Source organism: Onychomys torridus, chromosome 7 (assembly GCF_903995425.1).
Source record: "Onychomys torridus chromosome 7, mOncTor1.1, whole genome shotgun sequence".
NCBI classification, from domain to species: Eukaryota; Metazoa; Chordata; class Mammalia; order Rodentia; family Cricetidae; genus Onychomys; species Onychomys torridus.
In genome coordinates, this window is record NC_050449.1 from 52,314,930 (window position 1) to 52,329,796 (window position 14,867).

General features: G+C 40.2%; 1 protein-coding gene across 9 annotated transcripts in view; it reads right to left on the minus strand.

Moving 5' to 3' along the window:
- Nucleotides 1-14,867, minus strand: part of Neo1 (neogenin 1) — a 170,454-nt gene that overhangs the window by 11,088 nt on the left and 144,499 nt on the right. For all 9 annotated transcript variants that reach the window (XM_036194313.1, XM_036194316.1, XM_036194311.1 and 6 more), the window contains 4 exons: nucleotides 12,584-12,652; nucleotides 8,491-8,638; nucleotides 2,616-2,854; nucleotides 2,034-2,126 (listed from right to left, as the gene is read on the minus strand). In XM_036194313.1, coding sequence (XP_036050206.1) covers nucleotides 2,034-2,126; nucleotides 2,616-2,854; nucleotides 8,491-8,638; nucleotides 12,584-12,652 — 549 coding nt within the window. The remainder of the gene's footprint in view (nucleotides 1-2,033; nucleotides 2,127-2,615; nucleotides 2,855-8,490; nucleotides 8,639-12,583; nucleotides 12,653-14,867) is intronic.

Sequence of the window (14,867 nt, forward strand, 5' to 3'; positions counted from 1 at the left end):
CAAACAAACAAACAAAGAGAGAGAAAACAATTGCAATTGGAATTGTTTCATTTTTTTCTTTAACATATTTAATACATCTAGTAAGAGTTCAATTTCCTAAGCTTTAGAAATAAGCCAGTTCAGGCCGAAACTGAGATCTTAGGACACTCAAATTACTATCTTCTTATAAGTAAAAAACAGAAACAAGGGAAATAGGTTAATTTGTTCTTTTCTGTGTTTTGTAAACTGGGGGCGCCCACATAGGGAACCTATTAAAATGGAGAGACTATGTTTTCCCGTTTGCATCCAAGTTTAAGCCATCCCTCCTGTTATGGACAATGAACTTAAGGTACTTGGTGTAAAAAGTGCTTAGTGATGAAACAGCCTTATTCTTTCAGAACTGATCTACCTTTACAACCTAGTGTCTTTTCTGACTATACACTGGGAGGCACGTGTGAGTGAGGGGAGACAGATAGGCATGCCTGGAGGGTCCATCAGAAATGTGGATGAGAGCTTTTCCAAGCAGAGAATTCCAAGGCACCAGTGCCTGTGTGTGTAGACACTCAGAGCTGTTTAATCTCATCACTTGTTGGCAGAAATATGGCAAAGCATTCTCTTAACTGCAAGACCCACATTGCCAGCTAATCTGAAAGGTCTTTCCATCTGGAACCAGAGGCGAGGGAAAGGACACGTAGACTGGAAATGATGACTTATTAACTTTCCCTGATCTGGAGACGGTCTGGCTCACAGCCCAGGCTGCCCTTGAATTCAATTCTGGCTCAGCCCCGCAAGTGCCGGGGTTACAGGTATTTACCACCATGCTTGGCACTTTCTGATTTTTCAAAAAGACTAATTTTATTATTTTAAGTTATATGTGTTTCTGTATATTGGTTTGTGCAATGTTCATGGAGGCTAGCGGAGAAAGATCCCCCTAAAGTTGGAATTAGAGGTGGTTGTGAGTTACCTGACATGAGTGCGTGACCTGACCTTGGGTCCTCTGCTCTAACCACTAAGCTGTTTCTTCAGCACATTCCTCTCTTTTGATTCTCAATAGTAACATTTAACTTATTTTTAATTTCAGTTGTTATGAAAAGGAGTTCTAACAACATATACACTTAACCATATGAAGCATGGGTCAACAGGTGAAAATATTTCAAAAACTCCATGCTGCAATTTTGAAACAACTTTATAAAGCCCACCAAATAAAAAAGTTAAACCCCCACAGATGCTTATCAATACTGATTATGTGCAGGAAGCCTAAAGCACATGCATGACTTTTGGCTTTGGCAAAACCCAGTCACAGTCTCAAGAGATGCATTCCTGTCTCTCCTGTGGACATGCCTGTGCTTTTAGGGAGAGCAGACACTTTCCTACTCCTGGGAGAGTACGGAAATTATTTTTTAAAATGATCTTGTGTGTGTGTGTGTGCAGGTATACATGTGCTACAGAGTGTCATGTGCTACCACGCAGCTGTAGAGGTCAGAGGACAATTCTTAAGAGTTGGCTTTTCTCTTGCTACCTCATGGGAAGCAGAGAACCAATTCGGGTTTTTAGGCCTGCATGTAAGTAACATCTCTCTTCTCTGAGCCATCTTGCTAGCTGGGAAGTTGGCTTTTAACTCTATTTACCTATAACTTAAAAATGTCACTGTCAAGAACATTTAATTTTCATTTTTATGTGTATGGATATTTTGCCCACATGTATATCTGTGTACCATGTATATGGCTTGTGTCTGTGAAGGCTAGAAGAGGGTGTCAGGTTTCCCTGGAACTGGAGTTGCAGACAGTTTAAGCCACCATGTTGGTGTTGAGAATCAAACCTTGGCATTTTGGAAGAGTAGCCAGTGTTCTTAAGCACTGAGCCATCTTCTCTAGCTCAAGAATAACACTTACTATGAAATATGACAACACTTTGGTTTCTTCCTGTAAGGTGCCACCACACTGGCAGCTGATCTTTGTCTTGGAATCAAGAGCAGTTAAAGAGGCTGCTCATAGCTATCCTACCATGACAGGAAGACTGGTAGTCCTAGGGTAAAGAGAGAAGCTTCTACTTACGCTGGGGTGGCTGAGAGTCAAAAGGCATCATCATTTTTGGTCTCATTCCCCTCCTTCCAGCCAGTGTAGACATGCTGTCCTCTGACTCATGGCCTAGATATAAAGTATGGAGGTTAGGAGCAAGCGTATGCCCTAGGCCTCCAGGCAGCCTCAACAGGAACACATTTCCAGCGGAGGGTTTGGGATTCACAAACAATGTACCAAGCCAAGGAATTTACATTTCAGCATCATGCAAATTGCTGCTGAGATTCAATAAGGATGGTACACACTGTACTTCAGTGAGGTATGCAGAAGCATCCTTACCACAAAGGTTCTGAACTCCACAGTGACAGCTAAAGTCCAAAGGAAAGGACACAGTCCAAAGCACATGCATGAATTAGGTGGCTCAAATGCTTGACTGAAGCCTGCTGAGACTTACAAAAATCTAGAAGGCTGCTCTTAAATGACACATACCCTCTCCCTTTCTATAACAGCTAGCTATTGTTCATCAAATGCTGAAAATCTCAAGATACACGTTTCTTTAAAGCTAACCTCTGACTGGAATTACCAAATTCAGGCAACCTTAAAAAGTGGAAATGGTACCTCTGTATGAATTCCGCCTTTGATGGATATTGCTATCCATGGAATTGTCGACTGGTGTGATATCTTGAGAGTTTCGAGGGATTGGAGTATCAGTCATGACAGGGTTTGGGTCTGGAGATTTGTCAATAGGCTTCAACTCCAGTCTCTCATGATGGATCCATAGGTCTGGGGGTTTCACATCTTTGCAGTTGCCCTTATACTTATGGGAGCCATTCACTGATTTGCAGGCAGCTCGTTTCCTAGGCACAGAATTAAGAGTGGTCCTTAAAAAGTACAAAACACTGTGTGATTAAAACTGATTTTCTGCTGTGTGGTGGTACTGGCCTATAAACCCAACTGTTGAGAGGCAGAGGCAGGAATCTAAAATAGTCAAGACCTACAGGGCTAGTTCAAGGCCAGCCTATGCAACTTAGCAAGATTTACTCTCAAAACAAAAAGTAAAAAAAAGGGACTGAAAACACAGCTGAGAAGCAGAGTGCATGTTAGCATTGGGAGTCCTAAATGCAATCCCCAATCAAAACAAAAAATACCCCAACCCAAAATAAAACAGCAACAAACCTTCCTGAGAGGTGCTGTAAACAAAGGCAGAAATGGAAACAAACAGCAACAACAACAACAAAGATCGGAGACAAAGAAGTTTATTTCTGGAAATGGTAAATGTGGTTCTGCTTTGTTCATATATTATTTAGATACTATGCCAGAGTATATTTGAATATTGTTTTTTTTTAGATTAAGAGACTGAGATAGCATTTAAAAATGAAACCTCTAAAGCATAAGGTTCCTCTATAAGTTTCCACTAGACAGAGGAGAGACAACAAGAAGTAAAAATACAACAAGAAAAGGTAAAATCAATGCCGAATAGAGGAAGGAAGGAGTCATTCTGTAGGGAACCCACAAGGACTATGGAGTATGTGGAGTCAAGAATGAGCTAACAGTCTCCATTAAGCTGTGGTCTCTTCTTTCCTCATTCACCCACTTCCCATTCAACAACCACCTTGCCAGGCACCTTGTTCCCGTCAGATCCTGTGCTACACTGCTGTGCCCTCGGTCAAGTGAGAAAAACAACACCAAACTATTTTTAAATGAGTTTACGGAAGTGCCAAGTGTTAGTCTTACTAGTTGGACCTTAGGCAGACTGGGAAAATGTGCAGAAGAACTGACTTTTATGCTGAGACATAATGGGGACAGCACACGTATTCCAGGTGGTGAAATGAGCTTATGTCAAAGCCTGGAAGTGGAGTGGCAGGAGCAGCTTTGTATACTAGAGGGGTTCTGCACAGTCCTGAGTGATGAGAGAGAGGATGAGCCCTGGGAATGATGAGAAACTGCTCAGAAGGCAGCCAAGGACCAGGTCATAAAGGGCTTTTACAGCAGTACTAAGAATGTGAATTTCCCAATACAGGAAAGGAGAAATAATTTCATGGTTTTAAGCAAAAGAGGAAGAAGGTCAATCTCGAGTTAAAACTTTATCCCTACCATGTTGTGAAGAATGGGTTTGTGAGGTAGAAGCTGGATGGAGAGTCCATCAATGCTGGCCTGTGACAGCAGGAATGGAAGAGGCAGATCTGAAAGGCATATTTTAGGAGTCAGGAGTAACAGGACTTAGAAAAAGACGTAAATGGTGAGGCCAAGGCTCCTGACTTAGGCCACTTACACTGGGAATAGTAGACTAGAAGTTTCACTGCAAATACTAGAAATTGGTTTGGACATGTTGTATTAGTTACTTTTTTTATTGCTATATAAACTAGCTGGCATGAAGCAACTTAATGAAGGGAGGATTTACAGTTTGAAGGGGTATATTCCACCATGTCTAGAAGTCATGGCAGGAGGGGGTTGCTGGTCACACTGCACCTGTAGTCAGGAAGCAAGAAAGTGCACAAAAAGTGGGGCTGGGCTGCAAATCCTCAAGGTTAATTCCTAGGGAACACTTCCTCCAACAAGGATCCATACCCCAAAGGTTCCATAACCTTCACAATAGAGCCACTCTCTATGGACCAAGTGTTCAAACACAGAAGTAGGCATATTCATATTCCAGCTACATGCCGAGTTTAAAGAAGAAATGTGAAAGAAGCAACAGGGTGTTTCCATCTGAGACTCAGAAGAAAGAGGCCTGGCTGTAAACAAAAAGAGTTTCTGGGAGGCATATAGTAAATGAAACCGCAGAGGTACATGAGATCATGTGGAAGCGGTTGGAGAAGAGAGGGCTCTGAGGGAAATGTGTGGGACAGGAAAGACATTAGAAAGGACTAAAGCTCAAACATGTAGTGAAGGAAAAAAAAAAAGACTCCAAGCTAATATAAACAAGTACAGTAGGCCCTCATATCTGTTTCATAGTCTTAGATTCAACCAACTTCAGAATGAAAATACATTGCTTTTAAATTTCACTGAATATGTTAACTTTTCCTTGTCATTATTCTTGAAGCAATACAGTATAAAAACCATTTGTACAGCGATTATTTGGTAGTCACATATGATTAAGATGGAGATATTTTCTCAGAAATAAATTCTTCATTTTGTTTGGTGAATCACAGAGTGTACTTTTACAAACTGAAATGGCTGCTTTGTCACTAGGTGATGTGATCTTATATTATAAATTAAGCATTCCTATTCTGAAAACCTGAAAAATCACTGGGAACAGTGGCGCATACCTGTGATGTCAGCAGTTTGGAGGCTTTGAAATAAATGTTATGGCTTTGAGGCCAGCTTGCTGTAAAACCTTGCCTCAAAATACTTTGGTTAGATGGTGATACAAAGAGGTAGCTCTCTCATCTCCTACAGTTTGGATGTGGTTTGTCCCCCCAAAATTATGTGCTGGAAACCTCATTAGTGGTAGTAAGAGGTAATGGCATCTTTAAGAGATGAAACCTAGTGGGAGGGAATTAAGTCAATGTGATATTACCTTAGAGGAGATTAGTAGTTCTCACAGGACTCGATTAGTTCCTAAAGAACAGGCTGTTGTGATGGGGTCTAGCACTCATTTCTGGCATCTTCTTTTGCATATAACTCTTTTCTGTTTCTTTGGTATCCTATGGCAAGGGATCCTTACCAGCATGTCAGAACCATGCTGTTTGGACCCTTCAGTCACCAGAAACTTGAAACAAATAAACCTCTTTACCAAGTGCCTACCCTTGGGTATTTTGATGTAGAAATACAAAGCACAACAATACATCATCTGACAGCTTCTATCTTCTTGAAGTAGAATCTTGGATCATCTGTGAAGAGTCAGGGGACTAAAGAGAATGTGTTAAGAAACAACGGGGGCCTAAACTCTACATTCTCTATAGATGTTGACACTGTAAATTGCTATAAAAGCCACTACCTGAGCAGGAGGTACTTCAGGTATTAAAGAGGAAGAAAAGGAACAAGAAAGGCTCATTTATATTTTCAATGGCTAATAGAACACTCAGAAGCAGCTTAAGAGGAGTAGGGAGCAGCTCTATGAAGATTTGATGCAATTATTTTAAACAAAGGGACCCAAATCTGTTGGACTTGCAAATTCAAATACAAAATACAGAACCTATTTTCCTAGTTTCAATCTGAAGACACTCTTATTTTTTATCTATTTTGAATTTAAATTCTTCTAGAGTACTTGTGTGTGTGTGTGTGTGTGTGTGTGTGTGTGTGTGTGCGCGTGCGTGCGCTATGTGTCTGTCTGTCTGTCTCTATATCAATTTTGCTCTTTATATACTATTAAAGATCCCCAAAATTCTAACATTAGTTACAGGAGCAAATTCATACTGATAGATAAATGAAGTACCAAATACAGAAACTTGCAGAAATGTTCTAAAAAAGCTGTCTTTCAGGCTTTTAAGAAAAAGTTTTCCATAATCAAATATGGATGAGAGGCATATATAAAAGGAGCCCTCCTTCTCTTGGAAAAGGTATGCAATGTAAACTATAGAAAGCTATTTGACAAGAGAGATTTAAAATATCACATAACCGATTTGACATAAAGTCATTCAAATAGCAGTTTTGGGGTAGCTTATTACCTGTCCTATGTATGGGAAACAAATACATTAGCTGGACATGGTGGCACAAGAGGCAAAGACAGGTGGATCTCTGTGAGTTCAAAGCCAGCCTGGTCTATACAGTAGGTTATAGGCCAGTAAAGACTATATAGTGAGACCTTGTCTCAAAAAAAAAAGTTAAAAAAAAAAGCTATTATATTTATATTAGGCTCCTAGTTAGTTTCTCACACCTTGGCTGACACACAGGCTGTGAAATAGCCTGTGGTAGGTCTGTTCAGAAACTTCAGCTATTTTGCTTGCTGTGTACAAATACAGATGTGCTTTCTGGCTTTTGTGGTAAAAAAAATAGATTTTTTTTCCCCGTCAGCCCAATAACATTCTATTTTTATCAACTCAATGTTTTTCTTCTCATTTTTTTTCATGCATGTGTCCAAGTGTGTATGGAGACCAGAGACTGACATCTGGTGTCTTCCTCTATTACTCTTACACCATATTTTTTGAAACAGGGTATATCACTAAACTCAGCACTCACAGACTGGCAAGGCTGGCCGGTCAACAAGCTTGAGGAATCTAACTGTCACCCCCTTTCACTCCACACTACTGAGTTAAGGTGCATACTGCTGAGTTTGGTTTTTATAAAGTAAGTACTGGGTATTGAACTCAGGTCTTCATGTTTGCATTATAAGCACTGAACCACGCCCCCAGCCCTTACTTTTTAGTTTTTTAAACATTTTTGTTGTTATTTTTGTTAAAAACTAAGACACATAGCTGGAAAGAAGGCTCAGAAGTTAAAAGAATAAATTGCTCTTGAAGAGGACTTGAATTTGCTTCCCAGTACAACTGTGGGTTGGCTCACAACCACCTATATAACTCCAGTTCCAGAGGGATCTGATGTCTGGCCCCTGCACTCATGTGCATATCCCTATATATAGATAGATATACACATAACTAAAATAACAAAACAGTAGGACACAAACATACATATTAGCCTAGACTGTTCACAGATTCAGATCTTTGATGCCACTGTCTTGTACATTCATATATTGTCCTACTGGAAGGTCTTTGGGGAAAATAGTATGTATGTTATATACATATTATGATTGACAGTGCCTTCTTCTAGAATCCCTTCTGAGGACCTGCCCCACTTCCTGATCAGGTCTCTCTACTCAGAAATGTCTATAGTGGGCTGTTTGGTTTTTTCCTTCCTTCAATAGTTTTTTTTTTTTTTTTTTAATTTATAAACAGCAGCACAACATGAACATTTCTGCTTGTAGATGTAAACTTTTTGGCCTGGGACAGGGAAAGGTATTTTCAAACTTTTTATTTTTAATTATGTGTACACTTTTGTAGAGACCACAAGAGGGTGTCAGATTCCTTTGAGTTGGGGTTACAGATGGCTGTGAGCCACCTAAAGTTGTTGCTGGGAACAGAACTTGAGTCCACTACAAAAGCTGTACATGTTCTTAACTGTTGAGCAGGCTTCCCAGTTTTCAAACTGTTTAAAGAGCTTGTTGAGGCTCACAAAAGCCTATTAAACCTTAACAAAAATTCTTGGCAGTTCTTTTTCCTCCTCCTCCTCCTCTTCCTCCTCCTCCTCCTCCACCTCCTCCTCCTTCCATGGGTTCTTTTTCTCTTGCCTCTTCAACTTTGTGTTCAGTAGATGGCAGGAATATTTCAGCTCCATTAAAATCTTGTGGGACCTATCATAATACACATGATCCCTGAGACATTCCCATGAGGAGGGGCATGGCTGCATTTAAAGTGGCTTTTCATGTACTTTATGGTTTTTAACTCTTTATGTCACTATAAAAACATAAGCAACATATAAGAAGAAAAAAAAAAAACCGAACAAAAAGCCCCAAAAAGATATTCTACAAGTTTATAGGTTACACTGAAAGGACCCTTACTTCTTCTGGTGAGAGGTGGTGCGCCGGGTACAGAAGACAGCGATGATCACAACCACCACAATGGTGATGACACCAACAGAGATGATGATGACCAGCAGCATATTGCTGTCTAGTGGGGAGGTGGGGCTCCCATGAGGGCTGTTGCTGCCTGCACAGGAAGGAAAAATGGTTAATTTGTTAGGCGATTTAAAAATATACATTCAATCAGGCTATCAAACCACTCCAAGGTATTTCATGGACCTTCCTTCATACCAGTTAACACAGTACCATATAATGTGCCACTCAAGGAAACTATTTCTAGATTCTAAGTTCCTAGGGATATGAGAGTCTACTCCCACACAGGGATCAGCACAGAGGTTTGCTCAAAGAACAGCAGTCAATGAAACCTTCAAGGGTACCGACATAGTAGAGTTTTCAAAGCTCGAAGGTTCAGATACATTCTGACATGTCAGAGTCTTGCCTCTCTGGTGTCTTGCACATCTTACAAAAGTCCCATGTTGAGCTGCGGAGAGAGCTCAGTAGGTAAGATGTTTGTCTTGCAAGTGTGAGTTCCTGGGTTCCATCCCCAGAACCTCTGGGGTAAACAAAACAAAACAAAACAAACAAACAAAAACCAAAACGCTGGGCATGGTGACACAAGCCTATAACCTCAGTGCTGGGGAAGCAAGGCAGGTGGAGCTCTGGCAGGCAGAGCACTGGATCAGGGTCAGTCAGCCTAGTCCACTTCGTGAGTTGCAGCCCAGTGAGAGACTGTCTTAAAATGTGGACATAACTTGGGCCTCTGCATACACACATGTAACATGTACACACACACACACACACACACACACACACACACACACACACACTCACTCACTCACTCACTCATCCATGATTTCTAAATCCTTTGAGGATTTTTTCAAAATCATATAAAATACATTCATATTTATATAAAGTAAAAAGTTTTCCTTAACATATAGATGTCTGAAATTATAAAATCACTATCTGAAATATAATCTTTGTCAAAAGCATACAGACAATACCATTTTCTTATTCAACTCTAGCAAGAAGCAGGTCTAGACATATGCATTAATTAGCTAGTAATTACTATGTGCCAGTTATTACTGTAGGTAATCAAGATGCAACAGTGGCTAGCAAAGATGTCAACGCTGGGGGTGGGAGGTTGGCACAAACAATAAACAGAAAGAAACCACTGGCTAAGAATGCTGTGAAAAGGGGGGAGGGCTACACTGCAAAGGGACTGTGTGGCTGACTTAGACTCTAGAACACATGATATGGACTCTAAGTTCAACTTGTTTTCTTCTGTATAACTGTATTAAATGAATATTTTAAAAAGCTTTTCTTAGAAATGGCTTTTGAGCTTCTAATTAGATAAGAAAGATCTCACCATACAGAAGAAGCCTGAGGGGAAGACACACCACAGCAGGGGTTCTCAACCTTCCTAATACTGTGACTCTTTAATACAGTTCCTCATGTAGTGGTGACCCCCAACCATAAAATTGTGTTATTGCTACTTCATAACTGCAATTTTGCTACTGTTATGAATTGTAATGTAAAATATCTGGTATTTAGGGTATCTGATATGTGACCCCTGTGGGGTCATGACCCACAGGTTGAGTACTGTTGCTCTAGAGAGGGAACAGGAAGTGGAAGGACCCTGAAGCATATTCATAGATTTGTGTTCCTCCCAACTTTGGTGGGCTAACCTCTGCAGCATTGACAAGTCAATGCAGAAATGCGTTACTATTCAAAGTGCTAAAAACAAGTAATTATGAATGCTTAGCTAGAGACGAAACACCTTTTTCAACTCTAAGTCTCCAGCCCCAAAGGCTCAGAAAACGTTATGGAAGAGGCGTTCCTTGCCCGGCACTAGGATTTTTGTTAGACTGTGTGGTGGCGCATGTCTGTAATACCAACACTTTGAAGAATGCAGTAAACTGAGTCCAGTTTGGGTCACACAGAGAATTCCAGGCTCACACCAGGGTTATAGAATGAGATTCTGTCTCAAAAACTAACCAACCAGTCAACCAGAAACAAAGTACTTAAGAAGTGGGGTGTTGTAGAAGGAAGTGTTAACAAGAAGTTTGGGGGAGACTGCTCAGTGGGTTTGTCAGTGGAAGACAGACTCGGTGCTTTGACCTGAAATCCCTGGCACCCACATAAAAGCTAGGCACAATGGAGTACAGTGATAACCTCAGTACTGGTGGGGCAGGGCCAGGCAGATCCCAGGGCTTGCCAGCCAACCAGTCTAGCTGATGAAAGGAGTGCTAGATTCCTAAGCCAAACCTTTTTTCATTGTGTGGGAATCCCTTCCAGCCACGCTGGATTATCTGACCTTCCAACTTTGATTCTATGATTTTATAGACATCTAAGTACAGTGCTAAATCTGAGGTTGATTTAGAATGGCTTAAGAGCTTATTCTTTTACATTTGGTTCAATCATTTTTATCCTTCATTTCTGAGAAAAAGCTAAGCAGACAACTTAAACTGTACCTACTGACCTTCAATGAGATAACATTTTTTTCTATTTGGGAAAGACTACAGTACTAGAGTTAATAAAATTAGCCATACTGTTAACCTAACATTGCTATCAACAGAAATACTGAGCTAGATTCTTTTTTTTTTTTTTCATTTTTTTCATTTTTTCTGGTGTCCCCCCCCCCCCCCCCCTCAAGACAGGGTTTCTCTATGTAGCTTTGGAACCTATCCTGGAATTCACTCAGTAGCCCAGGCTGGCCTCGAACTCACAGAGATCTGCCTAGCTCTGCTTCCCAAGTGCTGGGATTAAAGGCATGTGCTATCACCACCTGGCTTATCAAGTGTTATTTTACTTTCTTCCTCCTATAGTCTGCCATAGAGTCTGAACCTTCAAAATACAATGTATAAATGAATATATAAATGAAAGAAAAGACAAAGGAAAATTACTTTCTCACAGCCTTGACATTATTTTGAAATCTCTAAACCAGGATAGTATTAAAACTTCTTGAACCATTCCAGTTTGCCTGGTTTTTCTAAAAGTCAGCTGATTTCCCTGAAGTATGGACATTAGACAGATAGCTGGGGCATAAGAAGTTATTCATTATAGTCTCATGTGTCTATGAGGTAGAAGTGATGAGACACTGAAAATAAAGTCTAGTGACTACTTTTTAGACATTTTGCCACCTGGACTCTTGTAGCTGGTACAGAATTCCCTGAATTTTAGGCTGCATGGGACAGTGGAAAAAGGACAATTAGAAGAGAGAGGTCTGAATTTTGGTTTTATGCCAGAATTAGTGGGTGGCCTCAGACACCTCACTGATCCACACTATATATACCCTAGTATATGCAATCTGTTCTCCCTAATTCCCAGAGTAGAGGAGCAGAGGTAAGCTGAAGTGTGAAAGTAACTCAGAAATGATGAGTAACATTCTGTGGATAAGGAAGTGACTTTTTAAGAAACAAAATTATTTATTTTTATTTAATGTGTATGGGTGTTTTGCCTCCGTGTATGTCTGTACACCACATTCACACAGGGCCCAAGGAGTCTAGAAGAGGATGGCAGATCCCTTGGGACTAGAGTTATAGACAGTTGTGAGCTACCATGTGAATGCTGGGAATTAAACCCAGGTCCTCTGCAAGAGTGGCCAGTGCCCTTAACTATGTCCCCAGCACCAAGAAGGAAGTGCTAATCAATTGAGTTTACTAGCTTATAGAATGGTAGAAAAGTAGGATTTTCCCCCTAGAACTCCCAAACTAAAAACAGTGCAGTAAGGGAGATGTTGAGACTCTGAAGCAGTTCTCTGGCCTGTGACAGGTAATGGCTAGTCCTACCAGAGAGCTAATTTTTGAAAGTCTAACTCTTTTCTAGAGGTAATAGGAGACAGATCGTTTGTTTAGGAATCTATCTTGTCTCCAGCCAGCTGCATGGAGAAACAAGATTCTATGCAGTAATTCAGCAACATTTGCCACAAAATGGCCAATGCTAACTCTGCTAAATAAAATAAACTACACTAGCATGCAATAACTCAACATTGAAGCTATAAACATAATTGAAAATTTAAGCAAGACTGCATAATGTGCACAGCAAGCTGAGAAGGCCTTCAAGAGGGCTTTACCACTCATTGGAGGTTTGTAGTCAGAGCCTAGGTCTGGCAGTCGGCTTCCTTTTCCTGTAGATCCTAGGGCTGAAGCAGAAGAAATCATGTCAATAACAACCTAACATGTAGGTGTGACAGTCCACTTTACAGCTAGAGAGTATTTTCTAGAAACAAAACATTTCAGTCTACTCTGTAACAAAATGAAACAACACAATAATGGGCAAATAACAGTTTGTGTGCCAAGGTAAACAGAAACAGCTTTCTGTGCAAGGAGGTATCTAGAAGACTGATGCCTGTTTCTAGCCCATGATCAGATTACCACTCTGCTGTTCATTAGTGGGGGACCCCCAGCCCCCATTTTTCTATCCCAGGAAGTGATGCTCAGAGAGAACATGTGGTAGAAATAGCTTCTTTTACAACAAAAGGAGCCAAGGGAATAAGTGAGGTTGGTGCTTGTACCAAACAACTGTGTTCACCCAAGGACTTGGCGATGCTGATCTAACTTGGCTAGTGTCAGTACTGGCTATATTTTTCAGATTATGAAGCTGACCTTCCAAGTATAAAGTTAACCTAAGCAAGAGCAAGAAAGTAAGCAGAGGTTCAAATCATATTCTCACTTCCTTTTCTGTTACCTAAGCATTAAAAACAGAAAAAAAAAGCCTTCCTTCTAGTTGCTTACTTACATAGGTCACTGTCCTCTGATCTCACAGTCACAGGTTCAAGTAAGTGAGGCTGCTGACTCAGGCCTGGGGTATCCCCAGCAGCAGACTTCAGAAGACAGAAACACCAGGTTTTTGTTTGATAATCCTTATTTTTGGTTTTCAGTCTCTTTCTTCACATTTATAGCAAAACTGCTTAGGGGAAGCCCTTCCTCCATGAAGTAAAGGTATTCCTCAGTTCAAAGTTACTAGCCAGAAGTTCCAGCAGCAAATTCTTGAAAAGGGGCCCGCAAGAATGACAAACAAAAGCTGCTCCTTCCAGTTAACAGCACACAGTGCCTAAGAGATGGCCCTTAGGGTTGGGGATTTAGCTCAGTGGTAGAGTGCTTGCCTAGCAAGCATAAGGCCCTGGGTTCGATCCTCATCTCAAAAAAAAAAAAAGAAAAGAAAAGAAAGAGATGGCCCTTAAACACAAGCTCCATTTGATATTGGGCAAATATTGTGCCTCTGTTTCCTTAAGTAAAGCAGGGATGCTAAAAACATCTACTTTAATAAGCTACTGTGAGGCTAAAATAGAATTTTAAGACCATGAAACACTGTGAATACTGTTTGGTGTGTAAGAAATGATCCATAAATGTTAACTGTTACAAACATAATAAATTCAGGGAAGAATTTACTCTTCCCTTTGTGGAGGCAGAGCACATGGACCTCCAGTGAACATTTTGGAGAGGTATTTTCACAAACAAAGCTTGACTAGAAGTGTATGAACTAAGTTTACTTCTGTGAAACACTGCCATCAATGCCATTCCTCCTTCCTCTTATAAATCGCCATAGTTTAAAAGAAACAAAAGAAACCCAGATCTAAGGCTGTGTAAGTAGTTCATTTAATAGAATAAATCTAGAGGCTAAATATGTTTGGTATGTTCTCAGAAGCCAAAACCTTATGTAAGAAAGGAAAAGAAGTTCTTGGCTCCTATGTTACAGTCTCAGGATTTCTAGGACATATTCTAATTTAATTTAGTCCCTGACCCCTTTTCCATTGTTCACACTTATTACTTTATCCTCTTACTTCTGAGGCTATCATTTCTCCCAAGTGACACACACTACATATCAAGATTCCAGTTGTTCTTTATGTTATGACCTCAGGCAAAAATCTAATTGGCAGAGATACTTAACACTTTATAAGGTTCTTCAGAATTAAATGTTCATGATCATTGAGTAGGCTACATTTAAATTAAACCTTCCAGAGCACTGCATCACATTAAAAGAAAACATTGCCACTGAACATGTTTATTAGTTAGCTTATATTCCTATATTTCCCAATGTTCTTTAACATTTAAAGAATAAACAAGAAATTCAAAGGATAAATTTAGTAACCAAAATATCAACAGGTAAAAAATTTTGAATACCAGAGGCACAAACAAACACCAAAGTGTCGCATAATAGTTACCAAAGTGAAGGGAAAGAGAAGAGCACATTTACATTCTCTGCATACACAATGTAATGATCTGTGAAATCTCATGCTTCTATATTCACAAAAATCTATGCCTGCAGTTTTCTCCCAGGTTACTGAATACAAACACATGTTCAAAGTCATGAACTCAATCTTCAAGTTCTGACTCTTCCTTGCATTAACCAAGAAC